The sequence below is a fragment of the Fringilla coelebs genome (assembly GCF_963513975.1).
Source record: "Fringilla coelebs genome assembly, chromosome: 7".
NCBI classification, from domain to species: domain Eukaryota; kingdom Metazoa; phylum Chordata; class Aves; order Passeriformes; family Fringillidae; genus Fringilla; species Fringilla coelebs.
This window is the reverse complement of record NC_140035.1, coordinates 33,715,054-33,742,672: the sequence shown is the minus strand read 5'-3', so window position 1 is coordinate 33,742,672 and position 27,619 is coordinate 33,715,054. Positions and strand designations below refer to the sequence as shown.

At 46.7% G+C, this 27,619-nt stretch overlaps 2 protein-coding genes across 4 annotated transcripts in view; both read right to left on the bottom strand.

Annotated features, from left to right (window-relative positions):
* Positions 1–2,989: 2,989 nt before the first annotated feature.
* On the bottom strand, positions 2,990–5,436 carry RPE (ribulose-5-phosphate-3-epimerase). 3 transcript variants are annotated; one of them, XM_084209544.1, is made up of 6 exons: positions 5,297–5,436; positions 5,095–5,174; positions 4,876–5,015; positions 4,201–4,335; positions 3,967–4,053; positions 2,990–3,549 (listed from the first exon to the last, which is right to left on the bottom strand). In XM_084209544.1, exons 1-6 carry the CDS (start codon positions 5,416–5,418, stop codon positions 3,427–3,429), a joined length of 687 nt encoding a protein of 228 aa, XP_084065670.1. In that variant the 5' UTR covers positions 5,419–5,436; the 3' UTR covers positions 2,990–3,426. The 3 variants fall into 3 exon arrangements, with proteins under 3 accessions (XP_084065670.1, XP_084065671.1, XP_084065672.1); XM_084209545.1 differs by having other exon boundaries at positions 2,990–3,545; XM_084209546.1 differs by having other exon boundaries at positions 5,308–5,427.
* A 3,294-nt stretch (positions 5,437–8,730) lies between these two features.
* Positions 8,731–27,619, bottom strand: part of UNC80 (unc-80 homolog, NALCN channel complex subunit) — a gene marked incomplete at both ends in the record, with an annotated part of 122,590 nt that continues 103,701 nt past the window's right edge. Inside the window, 11 exons of the mRNA XM_084209398.1 lie at positions 8,731–8,998; positions 10,028–10,232; positions 11,375–11,486; positions 12,003–12,084; positions 18,819–18,875; positions 20,906–21,044; positions 22,444–22,623; positions 23,776–23,941; positions 24,785–24,969; positions 26,436–26,642; positions 27,373–27,496. Coding sequence (XP_084065524.1) covers positions 8,731–8,998; positions 10,028–10,232; positions 11,375–11,486; positions 12,003–12,084; positions 18,819–18,875; positions 20,906–21,044; positions 22,444–22,623; positions 23,776–23,941; positions 24,785–24,969; positions 26,436–26,642; positions 27,373–27,496 — 1,725 coding nt within the window. The remainder of the gene's footprint in view (positions 8,999–10,027; positions 10,233–11,374; positions 11,487–12,002; positions 12,085–18,818; positions 18,876–20,905; positions 21,045–22,443; positions 22,624–23,775; positions 23,942–24,784; positions 24,970–26,435; positions 26,643–27,372; positions 27,497–27,619) is intronic.

The window sequence follows — 27,619 nt, the reverse complement described above, 5'->3', positions numbered from 1 at the left end:
CTGTGGCTGCTGGGGAACAGTGCCTGAGCTGCTCTCCTCCCACAGTGCCAGCACAGGGCTCTGCCAGCAGCTGAGCAGGATATGTGCATGTGGCAGGAACAGACTGCATTTCCCCATCAGCTGCCAACCTCCAGCATCCCTGCAGCTGGCAGGGCCAGGTGCGCAGTGCTGTGTGCACATGGCAAGTGAGGTGGTTCCCAAGCAGCTGCAGACCTGTGCCCTGCCTTCTCTGTCTCCACTCTGGGTCTTGGCTCAGACAGACCCACCTGATTTTTCAGCAGCCCCCTTTCAGTACTGGCACAGGGTTAAAAACCTTGCTGAACTCAGCTTGGTTCCAGGACCAGGCCTGTCCTTTCATTTGTCCCTCTACTCCAAGCTGCAATCAGCACTGGTAGGCTGCTCCACTGCCTGCAGCCCATGGCCTGGCACAGCTGGGCTCCCAGCTCCAGGCAGGTCAGTTTTGCATGAATGCTGGTGTCATGAGGAAACTGTACCTGCTGTGGGAGCCAGGCTCATCCTTGAAGCCATAAAATGTGCAGAATCCCCTGCTTGTTTTCATTCCTTTTCAAAGTTTTAAACAGAAAATAAAACCCAAGACAAAACCCAACCTCTCTTTGGCTGTTAAGCTGTGAAAACAGCTGTTAGTGCTGCTCATACTGCTGTGTCTGAAGGCATTAAGAGAGTGACTGTGAAAAAACAACTTAAAACCTAATGCAGCAAGGCCCCCACACGTGAAAGTAGGTGTCTGCAGCTGCACAAAACCATTTTCCATGTGCTTTATTTACCATGTTCAATTGAGGCTTTTTTTTTAACACCACTTATGTTCTGCTTCCTGCTGCTATGAGGGTTTAAAATGCTTCATCTCTGCATCCAGGATCTTAATGGCATGTAAGTACAAATAAGAATTTTTAAACCCTATTAAAACTCAGCTCTGTGTGTCTCCTGCAGTGTTTTATCTCCCTCAGGGCTGTGGGCTGTGCCATCCTGTGCAGCACACGTGCAAGCCCAGTGTGACTTGGCTCTGTCCAGGTTGTTTTCATCCTGTTTTCCAGTTCAGACAGACCTGTGCTGTCAGATCACTCTGGACCACTCTAGAGCACGTGCCTCAATTAAACAGGCTGTGCTCTCCCCTACTGCTGAAACCTTATCAGAGGATTGCAACATCTCATGGGCCTGGGCTTTATTCGGCCCTGGGGAGACCCTGCAAGCAGCTCTCGGGGTTTTCAGGTCAGCACTCAGTTCCAGTCCTGGGACTCAAGGCTTGTTACTGAGTACAGGAGGACAGGCCTAAACAGGCCCCAGAGAGATCCCTTCAGTAAATGGACACAGGTGAGAAACTGAAACAGTCTTAAGGATTAAAGAACAAGAATCATTGATCACTGTGATTTCTTGGACATGGTCACTAACAAATTTAACCTCAGATGTGTAAAAGTTGTTGCAGCAGGAGTCACCTGCATAAACTCACTTGAGTGGGAAGCAATTAAGTAATTTTACTTTGTGAGTGTAACATCTCTCCCACAGGACTCCTAACCCAAGAGTCAATACAAGTGCAAACTTACCATCCTTTAAACAATTACAAAATGGCTACAGCCTGTGAAGAGAGGACATATAAGGCTCCAGAAAACCTAGTACCATCAATTAACTAGCACGATTTGGATGTCACCCCCAAATTAATTAGGAAAAAAGCAGAAATAGCTTGATTATCCTTTCAATCCAGCTGACACTCAACTGCAGGAGGTTAGTATACTACAGCTGTTGTCCTACTGCTTTCAACAGCATGAAAAGCCACTCCACATCCTGAACTAGCATTTTCATTTCAGCTGGTGGCTGTCCAGCCTGCATTTTAGCTACCAGAGCCATGACTGTTTGTCCATGCATACACTAAACTCCACACTGGTTCTTTCCAGAAGCATGGATAAGCTGCTCTAACATACACCCAACAGCCCTTGGGACTACAGCCTTCATGGCCAAGCTTGCTTTTGGCAAACCTTTTCTGAAATATCTCTCAGTACAGCAGGTCTACACAACTCCAGTTTTCTTGTGCTAGTTCCCAAATGGGGTTGTAGGTGGAAACAGGTAGCAATGTTTGTTCACCTGAACCACAACTAACCACCCAGAAAAAATGTGGCAGTTCAGCAATTTGAGATACTTGTCTAGAGTACCTGAACTGGCCCTAGCTCGTGCTGCTCACCAAGGGCAGTGCCCCTTGCTGCTGGGTGACACCTGCCCAGTGCTGCTGCAAAGAGAGGAGCTGACTCTGGCCCTGTGGGAACTGCAGCTGCTGAGCCTCCTGCCTGACCCCCCAAGGCAGCAGACTGTCTGCACCCCTTCTGTCATTGCAACTTAAAGGGAAAAATGCCACACGGAATACCATGAAATATTTAAGAGCCAGCAGTGCTAATTAGAGCCATGGGAGACAGGTCTGCCTAAAAATGGCCTGCTCAGCCTTCCTCTAGTGCACTGTAGCTCACCTTTCATGTGCCCAAACAGGCCAGGCCTGTGCACACAGCAAACTGAAGGACTGATGGCTGTTTGGTTCCACAAGCTGTTCTACAGACCCATCTCCAGGCATTTCAATCTACATATCTCTTCAGCAGCTACCCTTTCTGTATGTTACCATCTTAATCATTTACTCAGACATAGATACAAACCAAGGAGATTGTGCGGCAAGAAAAAGCTTTTTACTTATCTGAAGAGTATTAAAGCAACATTCTCCTGAGGAATTCCATCACTTCCAGGAATTTCAGATACAGCTGTCTTAACTGGCTATTTGAAAGGTAAGTGAGGAGATATTCCCCACTTCATGATCTGGTAAAGATGCTGCACTGACTTACCTGATGCTGGAATTCTATAAGCCAAGTACTTCCAATGCACTAGAGGCAAAGGGCAGGAACATTTCTACCATCACTGAGATTTTTTTTAGCACTCTTAAGCTGCCTTTTCCTTAAACTTACTCCTAAACCCATTTATTTATGACAGTCAGCTTCAAGAACTTAACACACCAAGGAAGGGGTGTTTAATGCAGTAGTGGAAAAAGTTTTGTAGGAATGCACAGATCAAATGACAAAATACAGACAGCAGAAGGCAGTTTGATTAAAGAGTCTTCCACAAGGGTGATTCTTGTGGTGATGCTACACTCTTCTAGCAAGCAACAAACTGACTGTAGTTCAATCCAGCCAGCATTAGAGGTTGTGCCACAAAATTAGCCTCCACAAAATCAAGAGACAGGTTCAGACCATTGCATTTCCAACCCTGAAAGACAGCCAGAACGCTTCCCACTGCTGCTTGCTTCACTGCAGTGACGGAATGCTTCCTCTGTTCAGCAGCAAGAAGTTTCTGTGGTTGGTGTTCATCCAGCCCCTGCTTATGCACGAGAAAAGGGCTCTCCTGCATGGCCAGAGCTTCTGGAACACGGCTGGGGAGGTCTCATCGGTCCAGACTGCGCTTCTGGGCTGCCTCTGAGCACACGTTCCTGAGCAGGTTGATCACAGACCTGGGGTCTGCGCTCTTCATGATAGCACTGCCAGACACAATCATGTTGGCACCTGCCTGGGGGACAGCACACACTGCTCAGTCACATGGAACACAGCCCCTGCCTGCCTGGAAAACACTGGAGGTGGGAATTCTGGGCTGCTGTGCAAACAGGTGGGACACAGCTGACACAGCCCTAACTGCAACCCCAAGTCAAGTTCAGAAAACACAGCTGAAATCCCCAAATACATAATTTCTTCATCACACTGCTCCTGTTTACACCAACATAAAAGAAACAAACTTCTTTAGCTTAGGGGAGGCTTCAATAGCCACTATTTTTAAAAAGGCACAAAATTAGACCTCAAAAAGATTTTTATATTAAATGTATTTTACAGTTCCCTCTGGAAACTAAAAATTTCTCCTAAGCTTTATTTTCTGGGAGTTGATAAGTCTCAGCACAGTGACTGAGAGGGCTGCTCTGCTGCAACCTCTTACCTCTGCACACTTATGAATGGTGTCAGGTCCCACTCCTCCATCCACTTCTATATCCAAGGAGGGAAACTGTGTCCTGAGCCACTGAACCTGAGGAAACAGATAAAAGGCTGAGCACTGAGCTGCCACCCTACAGCTTCTCAAACATCTAGACAAGGTTTACCTACTTCACCACTGTACTCCCTACTGTTAACTAGCTTTTAGCTCAATAAATAATGAAAGAGAAACATAGTTTACCTTTGGCATCATGTCTTCCATAAATTTCTGTCCTCCAAACCCAGGTTCTACTGTCATCACCAAAGCCATGTCTATCTGATTGGCCCAAGGTGCCAAGTGTTCAACCGTTGTGCCAGGCTTGATGGCCAAGCCAACCTGCAGGAAGGGAAGCCAAATCCAAGTGCACGTCAGGGCAAGACTGGCTCAATACAGATTCCTAGGAAGTAATTACACAACTGTGTAATGGCAGGAAGAACAGGCTTCTTTATTTAAAAATTCCAGATTTTCTTCACTAAAATTGAAGACACACTTCATGCACAGTGGTTTTGGGCTGCATGTGCCAATCCTAGACCACCTGAAGTGGCAACAACGAGTTTTCCATAAAACCATGGAATCAAAATACCTTGAGGTGGAAGGGATCTACAAGGCGCATCGAGGCCAGCTCCTGGCCCTGCACAGACACTCCACCAATCTCACTCTGTGACTCGGAGCCTTCTCCAACCACTCCTGGAGTTCTGGCAGCCCTGGGGCTGTGACCATTCCCTGGGGAGCCTGTCCAGTGCCCGACCACCCTCTGGGGTAAGAACCTTTTCTTGCTATCCAGCCCAAACCTCCCCTGATACAGCTGCAGGCTCCCTCAGCTCCTGTCACTGGTCAGCTGTTAGATGAGCAGAGCGCAGCGTGTTCTGCCCTCACCTTCATGCCATTCTCCCGAATGTCCTTTATCAGTGCCCCGGGATTGTCCGTCGCTTCTAGATGGAAGGTGTACTGGTTTGCACCAGCCACTGCCATGGGCTTCACCCACTGCTCTGGCGCGGCCACCATCATGTGCATGTCTGGAAGAGGAGAGCGAGCGGGCAGCGGGGCCGGCTCCCGCCGCCGGAGGGGCAGCGCCCCGCAGCCCCCGGCCCTTACCGAAGAAGGGCTCCTGGCCCAGCCGCTTGCGCAGGCTCTCCACGACGGGGTGGCCGAAGGTGATGTTCGGGACGAAGTGTCTTGGGGCCGAAGAGAGAGACGCGCCCGCCCACAGGTTACCCCGTGCGGCCGGGAGGAGCGGGCCGTTCCGCCCGCCCCCCGCGCCCCCGGCCCGGCCGTTCCCGCCCGTCCCCGGCGTTACCCGTCCATTACATCCAGGTGCAGGTAGTCGGCCCCGCAGTCCAGCATGCGGCTGCACTCGGCGCCCAGCGCCGCCAGGTCGCTGTTGAGGATGGAGGGACCGATCCGACACCCCGACGCCATCGCTGCGGCCGCGGCTGCTGCCGGGACGGAGGGCGGGCCCGCCGGGCGGGCGGGGGCGGGGCGGTGCCTCCGCCATCTTGGAGCCGCCGCTCCGCCCTCAGGGCCGCGCTGACGCGGCACCAGCCGCACCCTGGGCCCCAAACTGGCGGAAATAACAACAATAGTAGTAATAACCCCAGTGTAGGTGATTTTAAGTTCCCAACCAGGTGTATTTTGTCCCCCCAAAGCACAGTCCCGGCCCCGCGCCGGGCCTGGAGCAGATGGGTAAACATTAACGAGCGCCGTCGGTGTCCCGGAAGAAAAGCGCGTGTGGAAACCCTTCGGAGCGCCAGAGACCGACCGCGTTACGCAAGAGGCTCAAACACAGAACTCTGTCCTTTGCCGTCGTTCCTTTGTATTTAATCCTCGGGACAACGTTTGCATAAAATGCTGAGGCAACGGGACGGAGTGACACGTGGACAAGACAGGCACGGCCGGAGATCGCTGAACACGACATGCGGTTAAGGCGGCTAGCACTATGTAAAGCAGCATCGAATGTCTTCACAGCAGAAATAACACCGGGGCTGGCGCGGAGACACCGGCGGACAGCACAAAGCAGCTAAAGCACTTGGTATGCCACTCATCAGGACAGCAGTAAATGCAATGATACGACAGTAAAACGCATGGGAAGGCAGGCTGACGGGCTGGCCTGTCTGTGCCATCTCTCCGCAATCATCCCACACAGCCAAAGCCAGCTGCCCAGCCACCTGGATAAAACTAAATTGCAGATTACATCGTTTAGAAGTTGCATTGATTTCTAGTAGGGTAGACATTAAAAAGAGGCATTTTAGTCCTTGCTATGGCTTACTACTGTGGATTCGCCTGTGACAGTGGAAACTTGAACGTTATATACACGGAATTAAATGAAGTAAATCACAGTTATTTTGTCATCTCTAGAGTAGAGTACTGTGGGAAGGCCTCTACTTTTCATTAAGGAGGATGCTTCCTCCTTTTCTGCAGAAAAAGTCACTCTATAAAGTGCACCATGAATTCTGTGTGTGTTGTGTCCCAGCCATTTACTCAGCTCATGTCTGAAGCTTTCCTCCCCCCAGACTGCCAGTGACCAAGCCTATCTGGGGACTTGAAAGCAAAGCTGTGGGGTTTTTTCTCATTTGTGCATCAGTGTTAATAATAAAACTTAACATCTGGAATTTAGCAATTCCTGGAGTGACCTCTGAGCTGGGAGCTAATCTAAAGCAGCATCCTACAGGTAGCTGGAACAGGCTCCAGTGCACTAAGGAGATAAAAGCAGTACAGCATGTTTTGAGAAGCAGAGGAAACAGTTTGCTATCCAAGACATCCACTGGGACATTGTCACCTCTCTTCCAAGACCAAGAACCCTTTGGAGCTGCATTAAGCACCACCTGTACATTATATAGCCCCATATATGTGGGGGATGGAGGTGGTGCACTATGAAAATAGTTGGTTTTTCCAGCCCTGCTGTTCCCAAGACATGCCGAGATTCTCTTTCTCTCTCCAACAGTGGCAGCAGAGCATGCTCAGCACCTGGGACAAAAATGGCTTTTTGCTCTCTTCAGAGGTTTAATGTGAGTGAGTTCCCTGCCCAGAGTGGTGTGCACAGCTCCTGTCAAATGTGAGCATTTGGCAAATGCCAGGCAGCACAGCCTAAGGCTCCGTGGGCTGCACAGGCTGAAAGCAGCTGCCAGGTGTGTGGTTAATGGTCTCAGCCCCAGGCAAACCTGTGTGCTGCACTACAGCAGCAAGGCAGCTGTCTGTGGGGCAGTACTTCAACAGCTATTGCAGAGCCCAGGAGGAGAGCTGCAAGTCCTTTCTGTGGAGATGGCTAGAAGGATATAATTTCCCTCCTTACTAAGGCTGGTTTATGATGTGTGTGTCCAAACTGCAGGCCCTCAGGAGCCAAAGTGGTAATGAGCACGTTTTAGATACTCTCAGGATGATCCAAAACATTTTCTGCACAATAATGACATGATTATAAACTCCACTTAGTCTAACATGAGCCAAAAAAGGCAGTGTATGATTCCCAAGGGTCTCTTTGGGCATTGCTGATCATTTCATGGTTTGTTTCACAGCTATTTTGTAGTTTGCCTGTCAGCAGCTAATGGCTAAATTCACATTTCAGTGTAATTCCATGATGCTGCAGAAAAACCCTTTAACTCAGCTGTGACTTCAGCTTCAGCTGATCCCCCTAGGGATCTCCACCTTCTATAAATGTTACACACATTTATCTAATACTTGCAGCCATGAACGTTACATACATAAAATGGAACCTCTTAAAATACAATCTCAGCATGCCAAAAATAGATTCTTTCATCAAGTTTCTGCCCTGCAATATCCATCCTTTGTTTACAATGTACAGATATATATTTTTTTTAATATATATATATAACATGAAAATACCATATATAAATATTTACTTTAAATCCCTCTAATTACATCCAACAACATCAGGGAAGCAGTTGCTTGGGGCCAGAAGATCCACACATTTCCAGATGCAGTTTTCTTGGAGTATTTTTTTAAACTCTGGAGATGAACAGCTCAGTACATTAAAGCAGGACAGTGTGGTTATTTATACCACCTGCAGACCACTCAGCCCCTGCCCATCTGTGTCTGTGGACAGCACATGCATTCCTGCTTACGCTATATACTGTATTTAGTTTTGCAGAGCAAATATTTTTGTAGCACAAGGGCAATGTTTTACAGAGTGGAATGGAACTAACAGACAAAAGTAAACTCAACTAAAGTCTGCAGTGCCAAAAAAAAAAAAATCTAATTGCTTTATGGTGCTTATTGTTGCTCTGCATGTTAGAAACAATGGTCCCAGGCTTGAGAAAATCAAGCATTAGATTGGTACTTTCTGTCACTGAATCCAAGGTGTAGGAGCCTTGGATTCAGCTGCTGTGGTAGCCCTCCTCTCAAAAACACTACAAAAATAAATCTCAGGCACAGTCTCAGTAGAGACTTGTCTGTCTCACACAGTCCAACAGCCCATTACCCAGTGAGGCTGCTGATCACAGTACATGGCTGCCAGATCAGGGCTCCATGGACCACGTTTGCCTACACAGCCCTATCCTGAGAATTCTGTACCAACTCTTGGTTGCTGTGGTCCTGCCCTGAACTGAAAAGAGATCTCACAAATAGAAATTTGCCAGTCTATAGCAACCGGCTGATAGCTATTTCCTGCTCTTGGACAATAAAGTGCTCTTGTTTAAATTAGTTACTGTTTAGCAGGGAACTCTAAGGAAAGGCAAACACTTCCTTCCTCCTCCCCCCACCACTGTACTTCCCCAAGAGTCACACATGAGATTCATCTAGATCAACATCGGTCTCCCCGAGCTCCACGTGTGTGAAGCTGAAGTGCGTGGCCAGCAGAGGGTTCTCCATGCCGTTGTCCTCGCTGATGTGCAGGACGGTGTCCCCGTGCTGCAGCAGGCTGGTGGTCTCCAGCCCCGCGTAGTCCTCGGTGTCAGACAGCTGCGGGGGCGGGGTGCTCTGCGCTGTGGCTGGCCGCGATTCCAAGCCCTCCTCTTTTTCCTTCTCCTCCTCGGCAGAGTGTGCCTCGCTCTGCAGTTGAGGATAGCCGGTGGTCAGGCTCAGAGAAAGCAGCAGGGAGAGGTGGGGGGGAAAGGAAAGGAAGGTCTGTAAAGTATTTTCTCATTCAGATTTGCATTTTACCATAAGGAACCAGGCACTTGTAGATTATAAATTCCTTAAAATTATACCTAACAATAGATTTTTGCTGGTGGATCAAATTTACATCAAAGATCAGAAAGGTTATCTGATTTGAGTCATTAACACTTCCTCGTTTAATCTTTTTTAGCATATGGCTTCAAACAGAGAGTAGGTTTACATTATATACTAGGAAAAAATCCTTTTTACTGAGGATAGTGAGCCACTGGAAAAGGTTTCCCAGAGAGGCTGTGACTGCCCCATCCCTGGAAGTGTTCAAGCCCTGGCTGGACAGGCTTGGAGCAACCTGGTCTAGTGGAAGGGGGTGGAAGGAGTCCAAACCATTCTGTGATTCATTCTATGATCTATGAGAGAGATCATTCATTTGTGCATGGCACAGGACATAAACCTCAAAGGACACTGGATATCTGGGCGTACAAAAGTGATTTCTTGAAGGGATGTCAGGAATTGTCCCTGCACAATGCTTATAGGGGGCCAACACAGAAAAATGTGTGGACAAGCAATTTCTTTTGCAATGTGGTGCCTAAACAGTCCTGAGACTTTGATGGATTCCCTCCTTAAGGGGGCATCTCTCAGGGAGCAAGCTGTGAAAACCTGTTGAGGACAGCTTGCCTTGGTGGTTAGGTCCACATGTGATGGGAATATGGAAAGGGAAGATGCAGAAAGTGTATTTTCAAATTAAGAATTGTTACATTGACCTGGAAAGGAATGGCTTTACAGAGGCAGGGGCTTGACAGCAAACAGCCTAAAGGAGAGTTTGCTGTCTTTACCCTCCTGCCAGCTTTCATCGCAGTGCTGTAATGCATCCGGCGCTTCCCAGTGCCTGGAAGTAGAGGGAGACAGGCTACAGACGCAGCAGTGTCACGTTACCTGGCTGTGAAGGGACACGGGCTGCAGACACAGCAGCGACGTTACCTGGCTGTGCAGATCAGCCACGACGATGGCAGGCGAGGAAGTCAGCCCAGGTTTGCTGAGGGGCTCCTGCTGGCCGGCGGCCTGGGGGCTGCTGCGGCTGCAGCCCAGCTGCTGCGCCGGCGGGTCCGCGGCGCAGGCGGGGGGTGCCTCCGGCTGCGCCTCCGTGAACGTCACCGAGCGCTTCTGCTCCGCTGGAGGGTACAAAGCCCAGGAAATCAGGGTTAAAATTTGGGAAGAAATACACAAGAAAAGAAGAGAGAGGATCCACGGGGGTTTAACAACTAAGACAGGATTTGTGGTTCCTTCCATCTTTATATAAGCTGTCTAATCGGAATCTAATCTAAAAGTCTTTTCTCCTGGGTTTCCACTGCAGCCACAGCAAGACTCTGGGATCTCCTGAAGTCTAGCCAGTACACCTATCCTTGTCATGGCTTGGTGAGAAAAATACCACCTATAACATCTTACCATTCCAGGAGAATACACTGAGTTGAATTCCCATGTGATGCCCTCAAATATAAAAGAAAAACTGGCATACAAAAAGGTAGGAGAATTGCCCAAGGTTTTGCTGAAAATCTAAGAAAAAAAAGTGCAACAGATATCTCCTCATTCCTGCAGACTCAGTCTGCTAGCCAGGAATAACAGAAGAGCACCGAGTAAAGACAGCTAGACTAAAAACAGTAAAACTGATATTCCCATTCCTGCTTTTAATTATATTTTGTTAACTTTTATATTTCAAATAGCTCCAGCAGTGGTGTTGCCCCAGCACACTCCTGCTGAAACCCAGCAAGTTCACAAGTAACCTTTGCTCTTCCAGATGTTTCCTCCAAAGCTCACTGCTCACTTCAGATGGTACAGAATACAGCCACCTGCTCAGCTTGGCAGTGCTGACTGCTGGAAACATGCAGCACAGACTGGAACAGTCCTACATTCATTTCCATGTACAGTCCTTAGAGCTCTCTACTGCTAAGCTTATGATGGGCCATGTCCTTCTTTCTACTACTCTCAATACTTCCAGACTTGCACATCTGGAGGTTTTGGATGAGGCATCCTGACTAGAGGAAACCCATCCCCTAAATTCTCCATAACTCTTGGAAACAAGGTCATTCATTGTCCATGTCCTGTTTGACCTTGAAAACCTCTGGAGAAAGCATCAAAGTGTTTTGAGGGGGTGGATTTCCGATAGGATATCCATGTACTAGGACAAAGTATAAAGCTTCTAGAACTTCACTTTAATATCAGCTACAAACAACCTTCTATTCCTTTAAGCTCAAACCACATCATTTTCTACTTTCCAGTGCAGAGAGCTGGCCCTGGAAATGCAGCAGTGCCCTACCACAGGGTTTAGGCTTTGGCTGGATGCTCCTTCTGGTGGTTGAAAGTCGAGCTCCGTGACGGCTCCGAGGCTCCGTTTGAGTCTTCTGACGTGACAGCAGCGGCCGTCGGAGCTGAACATGGGAACAGAGAGTTAGGCTGATGTGTGGGCACATGCTGCACAGCTTCTCCTCTGAGAGCAGAACATCACTGTCTGTACCTCTGATGTCCCCTCACTCTGCTTTTAGTAGATATGTGTTTTAAGGTCTCCATGGCTTCATATCAATTCATATCATGGCATTCATATTTCCATTTCCATCATACCAACTTCTGGGCTTTGTGCCGTTTCAGTTTCAACACTGAATGTAATGCAGGGCAGGTTGTATGGCCATAATTTATTATTAGTAATAAGAAAAAAGCCTGCAGAGGATGAGACTGAGGAATTGAAAACAAAGGGCACCTCCTGGCTTCACACCTACGATTTGTGCTATGGTCCCTGCTAAGTCAAGGGACTGCCCTAGTACAGCAAAACTTAGGTAGAAGTGACACATCCCATCCACACATCATGTCCAAACAGCCCCATACAAGAAAAGCCAGACCAAATCCCGGAGCAGGAGAGAAGGTTTGTTCATTACTGCCTGTGTCCTCACCTGCCTTAGGCCTCTCTTCCGCCCCAGGGGCTGCTGCAGGAGGAGGTTCTGCTGTCCTGGCTCGCTCTGCACACTTGCCACCCTGTCAGATGGTGACAGCATTAGGCCAAGCACAGAAGCACGCTGCATAACTAGTAGGTGTCCTGGCAATTGGGACTAAAGTAAATAAATAACAGGAGATCGACCAACCACTAATGGCACAGTCACTTCAAAGAGCAGCACTATCTTTGAAGGATGGGAGGGGACATGTCTGTTGGGTTGTGGCTTCCGGGGCTTGGGAAAGGGTGGGAGGTGGAGTCATGGTATTCAGGACTTGGCCACGCACAGGTAGCATCCAAATATAAATAACTGCAGGTTTCAGTTTTCAGTCATTGATTGATGCATCCCACTGAGCAGCACTCACTTCTCTGCATCCTTTGCCACATCAGTGAAGGCAGGAACATCAGCTTCCTAGCTCAAAAGCCTTCTTGTTTGCTTTTCCTTTATTCAAGGACAATGTTGTAACAGCTATTTTTTTCCTTCCCAAACAAGACTCCATGGCCTCATCACAATTTTGTCATCTGTTTTTAATTTCAATTTAAGTCAACAAACAAAAAACATACGCAAAGTGACAAAGGATCCATTCACATAATGGATGCATGAGTTATGTGAACAAGGCCCCCACACTCAACACTTGCAGCCTCAAGTCTTTTTGTGACTAACAAACAAAAGAGACAAGTAAACAAAAATTAGATAGATAGATAGATAGATAGATAGATAGATAGATAGATAAACAGCTTTTGGTTTTTAATATACTGGCACAAAATATCTGAAAACCTGCAGTAGAAGAAACTTCAGCAATAAAACATACTCAGCTATGTACCATCTCATACTACCATCCAACTGACCATTCCACCTACTTAATATAAAAATACCAACTCCCCTCATTTTTATCAAAGCACTGTTTTCCTCCAAACACTGGCATTTAGCAGTCACAAAACACTTTAGCTGAGAGACTTATGACTACAATAGTCACTAAGAGTTATGACAGACTTGTTTTAACTCAGGCAGCTGCTTTTTTTAAGCCAGACTGGAATCCACTGAGCAACATTTCCTGTCTAAGCAACTTCCAGCTATAGCTGGTACACACAGTGTTCAAGATTCAGTATTGCAATCCATTTTGTCTTTGGCTTGCATTAATCTAAAGGAAAACAACATTATTTTCTCTAGATACTCCCCTTGGATCTGCCTGGAGTTTGTCAGTACCTAATCACTGACTGTGCAGGAGTGGAGGAAGAAGACAAACCTAGGGACATGGTCAGACAGGACATGGAGGATGGCTGTGGAGAGGCTTAAAAAACTTTGGTTTTTGAGCAGCTCATTCTTCACTTTGGCAGAAGTTACTGATTGTCTTTAGAAGGTACGGTGGACCAGAACATGGAGGGTTTCCTGCTCTGCTTTGGGGCTGTTGGGGTTTAGGATTTTTCCTTTTGTTTCTTTCTCTCATGGAATTTTGTCCCATCTGTCGCTAAGAAACCATAACCGATACTTAGGAGAGACAAGAGACGTTTCCATGGGAAGGGTACAGTTGGCCCCTCTCCTAACTGCGGGGTTTCTCTGGAGGGGCAGACATACCACAGGAATTGGCCTGGGGAAAAGAGGCTGGCAGCTCCTGGCTCTCTGGGCTTCGGGGGAGGACAGTGGAGCTGCTGTCTGGGGAGGCAATTCACTGCTGCCGGCAGGGCCCAGCCCTGCCCTGTTTCTCCTACCCCAGCTGAGCGTTTGCTCATGAGAGCAGCCATTGAGCTGGGACCTTACTGGCACCCTGCCCCACTGGAAAGGACCCTTGCCATCTGTTCGGGTGCCTCGGGGGAAAAGACCGAGACCACCTTCCCGGAGGGTGCGTACGGCAGCTGCTGTGGAGAACCCTGCTGCTGATGCCTCAGGCTTTTTTCACTGCACTCTAACCCACCCCCTCGGCCTGCCAGGACACTCCATGGCTGCTGCAGCATATATATATATATATATATATATAGATGTTCGTAAAGAACTGTTATTCCTTTTCTCAGATCTTTGCCTGAAAGCCCCTTAATTTCAGAGTTATAATAATTCAGAGGGAAGTAGGTAATATTTTCTATACCAAGGGAAGTTCCTGCTTCCCTTGGCAGACACTTTTCTCAAACCAAGACGGGGAAAAGTCTGGTTACCTGATCTGAAAGCCTTTTTCTTTCTTCCCTTTCACTTAAACTAAAGCCAGACTTTGCACTGAACCATATCCATGTGTTTCTATCACTTCTACAGGGGAGACAGTGGGCAGCTACAAGGAGAGAGACATCTTGGGACCCTGAAGCTGTTTATCTTTTGATTGACAGACTACAGCCTGATAATCCTGGGCATGCCCTCAGCAATCTCACCACAGCTGCACTGCCTTGGAAAAAGAGGAAAAGCTTTAGCAAGCTCAAAGCCAAAAAAACTAAGATATATTTGAGTCCTTTTCTTCCTTAGACAGGTCTTCCAAATGAAATCACCAGTCCCTGGAACATATATCCCAGCTTTTCCATAGCATATTGGCATGCTTTACATAGCAAGCATCCTAAACACCACACAAACACCTGCCTAGGGAAAAGCAGAGCCCTTAGAGTTACCTTCTGCTAGCAGGAATATGGTCTTGACTCAGACAGTGACTGCAGCACATATGACTGGTAAGTCCAAAAGCATCACATCATTCCTTATTAAAGCAAAGAGACTGCACTTAAATTAGTCTTTATATTTGTGATCCAGACTACTTGAAATTGCTTGGTGAATTTCCTTAATCTTCTGTTTCTAGGATTACATAAAAACTTATTCTGATTTTCTAGAAGTTTTTTAAAGTTTTTACCACTATGTAGTAGGAATTAGCTGGGGAAGTTCTTGAAAAAAAAAAAGGCTGCTGGACTAGCTTTGAGAATACTGTTACAATTTCTGATGGAGGAAAGGTAACTCTTTGTGCTGTGAGGAAGGAGACATGTCTGTAGCAGAAAGACTGCAACAATATTCAGTACAAAACCATTTGCATTGCTGAAACAAACTCACTTCACATGTGATATGAAAACAGTTGAAAAAGGCCTTAGATAACAGGAAAACATGGACTGTGTGAGGGCACAGAGGCTATACACGAGATAAAAACTATTCCCATGCACTGGAGACAAACAATAGGCAAGCAGAAAAAAGCTGGACTTCGTGTCTTCCTGCTGGAGTCTGGGATTTTCAGCCTGGCTTATAACATAAGTGAAATGAGTTAAGTGAGCTGGTGGATGTTTACTTCCAGAACTGAATCATTACACAAATTGGGATAATCTGGGATGATCTCACAAGCTAAAATTGCAGATACCTCTTGCAGGGAAATGGTGGACCTGAGAGCAGCTGAGTTTTGCAGAGCTGCCTGTGCACAACACAATCCTGCTGTGGCTGTCTTTTGGCTCTCTATCCCCACATTTTGAAGAAGGAAAGAGAGAATGATAAAGATCACAATTTTCAGACGAGTGACTGAATTTTCAGCTATAAGCTTTCTCTTCATGAGGGTTTGTGAGGGCTCTTTTCACATCAAAGAACAGAACTACCCATCTTGTTTCTGTGAAAAGGAGCATGGCAGCAGAGGGTTGGCTCTGTGCAGCCTGCCCTCCCTCCTTTTCTGTCCCTCCTTGTTTACCAGACCTGACCAGGAATACACTGTTTTTCTGACAGCCCATGGGACCCAGCCAAGGAATAAAACTTGAACCAAATCAAGTCCCTTTTCAGCTGACTGTAAATTTCCCCCCCACCCATGGCAATGTGATCTATAAGAACAGTTTTTCTAAAAGACATAAGCCAGATTTATTTGGGAATAAGAAACAAGATTTTTTTCCTGCCCAACACAAAGATGCTCTGTCATTCTCTGAGAATCTCTGTCAGGGGTTTATTTGCACACTAATGTTACTCCCATTATATAGGGCAGAGGTGAGCCAAAGATCAAACCAACCCAAATTTATGCATGCATCTTGCTAGCTCTACAAGGAGGGACACACAGTGGGGGCCAAAACAAACTTTGTCAGGTTGGCAAGTAAAAGAAGTGTTGCTCAGGAATTACAAGAAAACCTAACCATGCAGGCAAAAAAAAACCCCAAAAAACCAAAAATAACCCCAAGAAACAATCAACAAAAATCAACAACAAAAAAAAAAAAAAAAACACCAAATAAATGAAACAAAACAAAGGAAGCAACGAGTATCAATGTCTAATATTAAAGAGATGCACATGCTTGCCACATCATCATGGTAGAGCATACACACTTTGTGTCCCTAGACATCTGAATGAGAGAGTTAGTAGACAAAGGCAGTGGAGAATGGGTTAAATACATTGTATTTCCAGACACATCCCAGCCCAGTTAGCATCAAATCTGCTGCTGCAAGTGCCCTGGCAATGTGAATTCAATCTGATTTTTCCTGTTAGGAGCCATTAAGCTAGGATAGATCACAATCATTAGAGAGAAATGTGTTTGTGCAACAGATTTCCATTACAGTGGCTTCACCTTCTCCCTTTCTGATTTGAGAAAATATCCTGTCCTCTCAGATTATAACCACAACAGATCAAGATGCTCCTCAGCCCTGTACCCCAAGCTGGCTGAGCACTTCAGTGCTCTCCCCTTCCTGCCTTCCTTGCTTTTCTCCAAGGCTGTCTAACTGCTGTAGAACAAAGGGAAACAGACTTTATTATTTTTGTATTTGTCACAATTAGTTTAATTTATTTAAGGCTCCTACCTTCCATAAGGGTATAGTCCCTAGTAAATATTGTTTATTTCTTTATCTCAGTTATGACTAAACACCAGCTTGTGAATTTAGAAGGTGACTTTAAAAAGTTATCACTGCCAGCCAGCCAAAATCAAAGTTAAATCAGAAAGACTCAAGCCTGCTTTATTCAGAACTAATGTTCTTGAATGTAAAAACAAATTAACTCTGCCCTATAATCCCCACAGCAAAATAAGCTTCTGCAACATCTGCTTTATTACTGCTGTCCTTTGGAGGAGGAATCCAATTTTCACATGTAACAATGCAGTTGGAACATCTTTTCCTCCTCGCAGAGATCTAACCTAATCTTTTCAGACATATTTGCAATGTCTTCATTCCTTCTTAAGGCTTTGCAGCCCTCCTGCCCATCCTTAAAACATTAGCTCCTGCTCCTTGAAAAGGATAATAAACCTCAGCAGAACTGACCCCCAAGTGCATCTGCTCACCAGTTTGCTTTAGATCTCTGTGCCACAGAGCAGGGTGGAGGATAGTGTCCTGGTCCCTAGAGAAAATTTTTGTGACAGGAGTTAATAGGAACCCATTGTGCAGCTGATTACATTTCAGGGTTCAGAATAAATTACTGTGTTTGAACACATTTATTGACTTGGGTGTCTCATAGTACTCAGCCTCACCCCTGTAATTAGGAGTGGCTACCCCCTACTTAACAAGATCAAAACATTTCAAAACCAACACTGATGTAACCAACTATCAGGTCATTATGGCCTTAGCTTAGATACAGACCTTCCCCTTCATCCTCTTCAAAAACTGCAGTGAGTTTTTAGTGCTGCTGAAGGGACAACACAGAAGTTCTTTGACTGAATGATTTCTCTTCACCTCTTTAGCTCAGATGGCCATGCAGTCCATCTTACTTGGTCAAAAAAGCAGGCAACAGCACTCCTGCCTCTGCCAAGAAGCTGATGTCTTTTCCTAACCCACCACAGACCAGTCTGCCAGAGCAGGACTCACACACACAAAGGACACCATGTTGCATGGAATGAGCTCATTGTGGTGACAGCACTGGTGATAACCTCTCCTTTGGTCAGCTCAGGAGAGTGAACAAACAAACAAACACAGCAGCCTGTCCCCATCCCAAAAAGCCACTACCAACATGGGAACCCAAGCTAATGGAACAGAAACCATTCACACAAACGCCTCTCAACATATCCACAGCTTCCACTGGTGTAGGAATGAAACAGCAAGTTACCCTCCGTGTCACCAATGTACGGGGCCCTGTTCTCCTGGAGGAAACAGAGATGCTCCTGGGACTACAACAGCTCTCCAGCCTCAAGAGGATGGGTTGAGAGGCAGGGAGAATGATTAACATGACAGATCTGGGTGTTAAAGGTGCAGCCTTCCCTTCTAAGTTCACTCCTAACCCGTTTGGGCTTGCTCCCCTGTCTATGGGTAAGGAGGAACAGCTAGACCTGAACTCCAGCACTAACAGAGCCATTTCAGATATGTATTTATGGTGTCCACCTGCAAGGTTTCTAAGGTGTCATTTGAGAATTGAAAATGCTTTGCAAAATTAATGAGAAATATTATAAAGCACTCACAAAACACTATATTCCACAGGATTTACCATAATTAGTTTTATCAGTGAATGGTAAAACACTCAGATTGATATTAAGCCTTTTGTGGTGCAAGCATAGTGAGATGAATGAAAAAACAGATGTCTCCATTTTACATAAGCCTTCAGACTAACGCTTATAACAGGATACAGCTAATGCCTCGTGGATCATCTTTCTCATGCCTTCCAAGCAATTGTTAAACAAGGGGAAAACCCCAAGGTCAGCCTGCTGCTTCATTCACTACAGCTTTTTCTTTCCCCTTCTCCTTAGCCTTCTCAAAGTTATTGGCAATCAAAGCTGAAAACTGAAGGTGGGCTGCTACACCTTTGACTTGCAGGCCTGAATATTGATGAGCCACAAGAGACAGAGATGGAGAGAGTGACAAAAGGTGAGGGGGAAGAGACAGAAGGTTGGGAACAGCTCGTTTCCCAGCACACACACTGACAGACAGGTAGTGTTCACACTGTACCTAGAGAGGCTGCCCTCAGTGGCCAGGCTCGGGGAGTCATCGAGGACATTAGGTTCACTGCAGGAGGGGCAGGGAGATTAAGAATTTAGGGAAAGAAAATGCAAAAAGCATGCGCTTGTCTCTGTTTTCAAGGGAAAAAAAAATATCAACGGAATAAAAAAAGTAAAAAGAGGAGGGTAACATTAATTGGTCTCACACGCTCAACGGCACAAATATGACTCAGAGGAGCTGAAAGAACATCTGATAACAGCAGCAGTCTTAGAGAGAGTTCACACTGCATGAAGCCTTCCACATCTCTGCTGAGATCTGGGGAACTGAGAAGTTCAACAGGATGTGTTTCTAAAGGAAATAAGGCAGGGAACTGCTTTCAAAGCTATTTTCCTGCAGCATTTTGGTTTATTTCAGTTCTATTTACTTTCAGCTTCACAGAAAGCTTTTTTTCCCTTCGCCATGAGCCACATCTTCCTTGAGGGAGGGCTGATCTATCTCCCATGAGCTATAGACCACTCTCCTGGTGCAACCCTAAGGATAAACATCTGGGAAACAAGGTCTCATAGTGCAATGAAACTGTAAATAAACAGCTGGCAAGGGTCTTGGCAAAGGGACACAATTCCAATGCTTTTCTGCAATGCAGACACCAGGCAGGAGCAGCCTGCTCAGGCCATAGGAAAAACATGAAAGAAAGAGAAAGAAAGAAAGAAAGAAGGAAGGAAAGTAGTCTGCTGGGTTACCAGCAGGAAAGCAGTAATAATATTACTTAGCATTAATTAGCTTACATTTGTGAGGCAGTCTGAAAGCCCAGAGACCATCCAAAACTCAAAGGGCAGGATGTTGAGGACTATGATTATGCTTTCTGAGCTGGTCCTTCCCCTACCCAGATGAAAAGTGATTCTCCTGCTATACCATACATTTAAAAAGTAGAGAGTGAAGCTCGGTGTTAATTAAAGTCTTTTTTTCTCAGCATCACCATGATTTGGGATAGCACAAAGCAAACATTGCTCTCAGTCATCTGTGACTCTTATGAAGTTTATGCATTGAAGATAGTAGTGAAAGATTGAGGAAAATGCAGTCTTGCATATTAATTTTTCAAGGAACAAAGGGATTGAATCAACTGTGTTCAAGAGTCAAATGAGTTCCTGTAAGTCCTTTTGTGAAAACCTCCAGATAAAATCTGTGTAATTTCTCTCTTGTAAATCACTTCCCCTGTCTCTGCTGGTAGGTACCACAACTATTAATTTTCCTTCATCTATCAAGGTTATTTCTTTAACTCCAAGCAAGAATGGGGAGGGAGCAATGTTGTTTGATTTTCCAGGGGTGGTGAAGACATAATGTAGAATATATTCTTTAAAGGTTCAAAGGAAATAACATAAATTAATATGTCCATTGTCAGATATCCTTGGATAACTATGTCACAGACAAATAAAACCATAAACACTGCTTATTTAGAAAAAAAAAATCATGTTTAAATGCAAAACCTCTCTCCACGTCTTCTAAAGATATCCATTTCCCAACAGGCTCTTTCTCACCATTCCATGTCAACCAGGAATAACGCATTCAAAGTTATTTGTATCAACAATTATTTCAGGTTTAAAACACTATTAAATCCCATCTTTGAACATAGCATTTTGTTTCTGTGATGAGCTAGTTACTGGTCTAGGAAGGACAAAGAACACATGGAAGAAAGCAAATCAAACTGCCTCTGTCCCTCTTTCCCAGCTTCTCAAGATTTCTCCCCACTTCCCTACACAAACTGGATATGGCCCCCTGGTCAATGAATACCCCAAAGCCACATTTCCTTTTGCTGTTCAGTGGCAGCAGAGAAAAATAATAATGTAGAATGTTTCTGAGACTGTTTAAGAGGAAGGTTGCTGGAGATGACAGCTTGTTCTTATGGACCCTACACAACACAGATCACCTTGGAAAATCATTACTTCCAACCCTGCACCCTTGGTCCAACACTATTCCAGGATGAATAAACTTAGCATCACTATGCTGGCACCAATTCCACCATCCCACCTCTCTGATGTACCTGGGCCATTTCTGCTCTTGTTATGAAAATGGGGAAGGTGAAAAGCCCATGTTTTTACCTTTGGCTGGGTAGCATGCCCACCTCAGCCTGAGGTGCGGACATGCTGGAGAGATGGCTGGAGAACCGCCTCCTCCCAATGGCACCCATAAGGTATGTTTCTTGTTCACTTACCACACTGGGCATGCTCAAGGAGTCATCTGGAAAGAGAGAAAAAACAGGAAAGGAGAGGAAACAGCCACCCAAACCCCACCTGCATCCCAACAGTTGTCAAGAGATAACAGGATGCTAAAGGAGTACCCAACACTCACTTACCAAGAGCCCAAGCCTGCAAATTGGAATATTCTGTTAGATTTTACAGCCACTGTGCAGAAAGACATACTCATAAAACTCTGCAGGATAAGGAACCTGACAAACATGGGGCAGGGTTTAGGTATTCTTTAAATGGCTCTCAGGAAAACACGTTTGCAGAATTCAGCTTCTGCTAGGGATCAATTCCTGTGATTAATTAATTGCTTGTTAATATACAGTGTTGCCAGCATAAAGGTTATAACTGGACATTTTCCTGCTGTGAAATAAACTGCTGCTACGATCTAGCAAAGCACTGTGACAAAAAAGCCAAAATACTTGACAGCAAAATGCAGAACTGACACCCTTCAACACCCTTCAGGACATGCATTTTAAAATGTCACCAAAAATTTGGAAAAATTGACTCAAATACATCATACTGCAAGAGAGCTATGCAGACAGCTGGATTGCAATCAGGACTGCTTTACACATTCAGTGCTGTTTCAAATTTTATCAAGTATCCAGAAAGAAATTACTTTATTGTGGTTTTTGCCACAGCAACTTGTCAATTACAAGTAAAGAAAACAAAGGGGTGGGTTTGTGTAATTTTCTCTCCTCTTTTGGACCTTTTTTTCAATTCTGATGTACTAAAATATTTTACAGCAGTATTTATCCAAGGCAGGGCTGAGGGAATAATGCCACAGTTCAGACAGGAAGATGGCACTTACCATTCCACACGATGGCTCAGAATTAATCTGAGGCTGAAACCACATTTTGCCATAGGGAGTAAATATCTGAACCGTGTATGAGCAGTACAGCCCTGGATGGATTGTACAAAGTTTAGTGAAATAAAGTTGGGCTGAACCTGCAAAGTTTCAGGCTAACTGCTCTTTCCCAAAAGGCAATTCCACTATAATGGCATGGGCCTTTCTTTTGAGCCCCCATTCTCACTCCTTCTGTTTGATGCTTTTGGGATCTTGCAGGAACAGTATCCCAACTACAGAGCCACAGCCCCTGCCCACTGTCTCGATGGCCAAAGAGAGGCCTGGCTGCCCAATGCCTTGTCAGCACTGACAATTGCACATCAGGCACTAAAATCCTCCGTGTGCGCTCCCCTTTGCCCTGCCACAGCTCAGAAGGCAGTGAAGAAGTATTCTACAACCCAAACTTTAACACCATGTACCACCTGCTCAACCTCATGCTCCTGTGGGCCTTTTATTCACACTGGGCCAACTGTGCTCCCCTCCCAGACAGCCTCTGGGCATGAAGAAAACATCTTCAGTGCTGGGGGCTTGGTGTGTGGCCACATACTTTCTTCATCCTCCTCGTCGGTGCGGCTGAGCGTGTCCTGCGAGGCCTGCTGGGAGGGCTCGCTCTCCTGCTCCCACACCGTGCCCGTGCCCGTGTTGGAGCGGGACATGGTGGCCAGGCTCAGGCGGTAGGCAGACGTGGAGGTGCCCACTGTGCTGACAGATGTCTTCCCTTGGTAAGCTGCGCAAGAAGAGGGGGAAAACCAAACCCAGGTCACTGGTGGCACCGGAGAGCAACAGCAAGCCAAGAGATCCTGTCAGATTGGGCACCTCGTTCTGCCTGGACTACTGGGGCAGGGGTCCTTCTCACCCTCTACTAATTCCTGACAGGAGGGTGGAGCCAGGACAAGAGGAAATGTTCTGCAAGGCTGCACCAGGGGAGGCTTAGGCCGGACAGGAGGAATTTCTTCATGGAAAGGGTTGCTAAGCATTAGAATGGGCTACCCAGGGCAGTGGTGGAGTCACCGCCCCTGGAGGTGTTCAGGAAATGACTGGGCTTGGGACTTGGTGCCATGGTCTAGTTGACAAGGTGGTGATCAGGCCAAGGTTGAACTTGATGGTCTCAGAGGTCTTTTCCAACCTTGATGATTCTGTGATACTGTGACAAGAGTGGCAGAGGTGATAAAACACTAGCAGCTGCCTTACTCCACCTCACCTTTCCAAAATCTATGTTTTACTTAGGCAGCCTGATTTTCACAACCTGTATTTTACAGATCAGCTTCAACATTTAGAAACAAAGCAAATTACTGCCAAGGAAAAAAGACCAAAGCATTTCCTTTTCAATTTGTTTTCTTGAGAACTAAACACATAAACCTCTTGCCATGTATGAGCAGCGGCTGCCACCTCGTGGCAACAGGGCTGGCTGTCACTGGAGAAAAGTCTCCCCTTGTACAGGAGAGAATTCTGAAGTGCCCCATCAGCTCAGGGATGCTGATCTGGATATCACAGTACAGAAAAATCAAAGAGACCAGGAGGAAGGAGAAGGAAGATCTGCTACTGCTGAACAGCCAGAGTTTTTTGCACAAGGAGCTTTGGCTTTACAGTGGCATGCAGGGACTCACTGCACTGCGGCTGGGGCTGCACAAACCAGCTGAGACTGCAATGGGAACTCAGATTTGTTGCAACAACAGGTGCATTTCACAACTAACCTGGACTTCTGTTGGCTGTTCAGAGGCAAGGCTGAGCATAAGCTCCAGGGGCAGGCTGGCAGGGAGTGTGCGGATTGCCCCATTCCCATTTTAGGCAGAGGCCAGGTCTGCCTCACAACTTCCTGCAGGGGCAAGCAGGGTTCCAGCCCGGGCTGATGGCCCTGAGCTGTCCCTGCCTTCCTTACCAGACCCGCTGTGCACGGCCTCCTTGAGGATCTTGAGCTCGTTGTTGAACTCAGCGATGAGGGAGCTCTTGCAGAGCGGGCGCGGGATGAAGCGCCGCTCCAGCTGGTCCGAGATGTGCTGCCGGGCACTCAGCTCCTCGTGGTTCTCAGCTGGCTGGGCCAGCAGCTGCAAAAGTGGGAGGAGTTAGCATTGCAGGGAGATGGTGTCCAGGGAATTGGGACTAGTCTCCAGGCTAGCATGTGCCTGCAGCCAGCAGACTTTGTAGGCAAGAGGTTTTCACTCCCTCTGTGAGGTTTTCACCTGTCTTTCAGAGGAAATCTTACATTTGACTGAACAGAGATCAAAACCTCTGTGGCACAGGGCACATGGAGGGCTCCCTTATGCTAAGCTCACAATCCTATCATGAGACACTTTCTTCCATCATGATAATTTAGTCCATCCGAGAGACAAGCTGGGCTAAATAGAGTACCATGTGCTAGTCTACCTGGCAACTGGCAAGGAGCTGTGGTTAACTCAAGCCCCAGATGCCTTAGCCTAGCAGCTGCTTGTTCATCCACAAAAGTCCTGTCAGAACCTTCATCCAAGAGATGGAAAGGGGAGTGGTCCTTCCTGGCTGTTAGCTGTATTGCCCAGCTCTGTGCAGAAGAGAGATTACTACAAGATTTCTGCCAACACCCTCCCAGGTTCAGCGCATCCACACTCCTTCCAAGTACCCTGAATGTCTTCATTGTAGAACTAAGTCCACATGCACTTCCCCCTCCAGAGGAACTGAGACTAGCTGTACTCCATGGATCAGAGCTCCTGGATGACTGGCATACCCTGTAGTTTTGCCTAGGATAAAGCTCTGTGATTTCACTTCAAAGGGTTCTAAGGCCTGCTAACTTCTGAACGGCCACTCACTCACTACATGGAGTCCTTCCAGCAGTGCTGTTCCTGTGTTCTCAGCTGGGGAGTAAGGGCTAGCTTGCCTTCAGGGAGTGAGACGCCAGGAGCCAAAGCAACTGTTACCTTGCACTGGATGAAGGGCCGAAGGAGCACAAAGATAGGGATCCGTGTTCGCACGATAAAGTCGAGGAAATCCCACAGGGCCAGCCCTCCCACCTTGCGCAGCGCCATCTCTTTGACTTGCAGGCTCAGCCAGTACCACTGGCTGTCCAGTTGGCGTTCAAAGCAAACAAGGATCACCTTCAGGGCTACAGGGGAACACACACCAGCAAAGGGCAGTCAGAGATGTCACCAGGGTCCCTCATGAGCGTTGGGGGAAGGACAGGGTGGCCACAGTGAGCACGAACCCACACGGGCATGCTTTGCCTGTACGTGCACATGCACACCTCAGAGTCACAACTGGCTTCTCCATCACTCTCCAAACATGGCAGGGAAGGAGCAAGCAGCCTTCTAGTAGTAAAGGCCTCAGGATCAGGACTGGCAGTCCCATTCAAGAGAAATTTTTCTACTTCATACCTAAATTCCTCTGTATTTTCTTGCTCTGGTGTTCCCTCTCCCTTCCCTGCAGAGTTATTCTGTCTTCTCAGAATCAGATATTTTGAAAGCAGCTCAGAGGAGAAAAACAGCTCTGGCTGATCAGACCACCTCAAAAACCTTGACCAAGCATATCCACACAAAGAGTGAGCACAATAATCTGCAGATGATTTATAGGGCGATGACAAGAACCTCTCTAGCAGGGCAGCTGCATGAGTCATGGCCACACTGCAATTTAAATACAAATATGGTCCAGTAAACCAAGGGCAGTAATTCACAAGAGCAAGAGCGTGGCATTACAAATGGGGATGAACAGCAATCAAGTTCAAAACAATGCTCTGCATTAAAGTAGGCAGTGTTTAACACTTGGCTCACAGGAGAAACAAGGAATCTCCCCCTTTCCATGCTTCCCTTGTCTGGTAAAAACAGCAAGGCCTGGGAATTGTTGGGGAGAAGTTGACTACTCCATTGTTCTTAATGGCATGGCCAAGACGTCTTAGCCATTACACAGCTGTATCCTGGTTTGTTCAGATGAGGGGCTAAATCAGTGGTGAACTGCCAATTTTTCATCAGATTTACTCCATTCCTCTGATAAGGGTTAACAGAGACCCAAGTATAAATCTTCAGATAAATACCCTTACAAAATCAGAAACAGAGAAGCTGTTTCTGAAGGGCTGCTTTAGACTAAACTCTGTCCCTGTAGAGGCCTCAGTGATGCTGCATCTCCAGTTTAATTATTTTTTTCTGTCCTTTCACCTGTGGGTCAGATGTGAGATAACACAGTACTACCTTGCAGCCCCCTACAGCAAGCAGAGGGCAGAGCAGTCAGTAAGGACCGTGTGTGGGGCCAGCAGCCAGACAGGCTCCACCACCTCTCACCCTAGATAGCCAAGGGCCAGTGGGGCTGTGATGGCAGCCTGACCTGCCTTTGTGGCTTCTGCTGTGGTGTGGCAGTATGAAAACTGAGCGAGTTCTACCTGTGCTGCTCCTCCTCCAGTGCACTGCAGACACCACTCACTCACGTTGCCATGTACTCCAGAGATAATCCTGACTTCACGCTCTGGCCTAAAGCAGCTCTAAAGAGGTCAGTTAGCTCCTGCCTGAGATGGTTTTCTTTGGTGCTCTCTGCAGCCTTGAGCACTCTGTCCCTTCCCAGTGGTGAGCAGAAGGCATCACTCACCCAGGTAGGCAGCCTGGCTGGTGGATTCCGCCAACCCCTCGCGGCGCAGGTCCTTCCCCGCGTCCCCCGGGGTGGAGCAGTGGGCGGGGGAGCTCTCCAGCATGAAATTCTTGCTGCGGGAAGTGCTGATGATGCGAGGTGGCAGGAGGATATTGATAACAGTCTGGAGCAGCAGCAGGACCTCAGGCTGCTCCAGCCAGGGGCTGTCTGAGATGCGTTGGGAGGGGAAAGAGAGAGAAAGGTCAGGCTACATCCCGTCATAGACACTCAAAAGATCCAGACCCTGTTCAGCTCCAAAATGGGGTGCATCTCAAATGTCCCCTAAGCCAAAACTCCGTCCCCCACACCTTGTTATGCTGCTTCTCCTCCTGCAAGCAAAGGCAAAGTTTATTTTAGCACCAACACAAGCATTCACAAACACAGAGCTACACAGCCCAAAGAAATGTCCCATTCAGTGTCTCATTTCCTTCTGGCATGCCCCTCTCCCTTTACTCTTTGCTTTCATTCAGGGATTTACCAGTGAAGACCCTCTAGAGCAGAAAGCAAGGAGCAGAAAGCAAAGTGCAAGACAAGTGGCATGGATTGGGCAGACTGTGATCCACGGGGGCACACAATTTCTGTGACCTTTGCTCCCCTCTGTGACTTCTGCTACAACAGATTTGCCTTGCCCTGCACTCCAGTTTCAAAAGCAGAGCACATTTGTGTAAGACCTGACTCAAGAAACAAGGCACAGCTGAAATAAAGAGAAGAAATAATAACTAATCCCAATGGGGCTCTTTTCAGTCTCAGACCCAAAGGGCACTTAGCTGACATATGCCAGTGACAGAAAACCAAATTAAAAAATAAAAATTAAAATAAGATACAGAGAGCAGGGAAAGTGCAAACATCAGTTGTCAGAAAAGGGGGACAAAAATTCTTTTTGTTAAATTAGTCAGACCTTTGCTTCCAGATCCTACTGTGAGCACAAATGGAATCAGTAGGTTTAAAAGCATTCCTTCCCTTCTTTCCTGATTGGTGAATGGGGAGACGACATGGCTTAGGGGGAAATCTTCTTTCAAAGCCTGTGCAGTAATAATAAAAAAGGATTAAACGATTTCATCAGCAGATCACACACACAAGTCACTGCAGGGAGTGATGATCCCTGTTCACACAGCACCACACCAGCCTTGATAACCTGATTGAAT

Excerpts from the sequence above, each read along its gene's own strand:
- RPE (XM_084209544.1), bottom strand. The coding sequence starts at position 5,418 with ATGGCGTCGGGGTGTCGGATCGGTCCCTCCATCCTCAACAGCGACCTG. Across the intron at positions 5,175-5,296 it reads CACCTGGATGTAATGGACGG|ACACTTCGTCCCGAACATCA; the intron begins GTAACGCCGGGG and ends TTCGGCCCCAAG. Across the intron at positions 3,550-3,966 it reads CCATTCATAAGTGTGCAGAG|GCAGGTGCCAACATGATTGT; the intron begins GTAAGAGGTTGC and ends GCTGTCCCCCAG.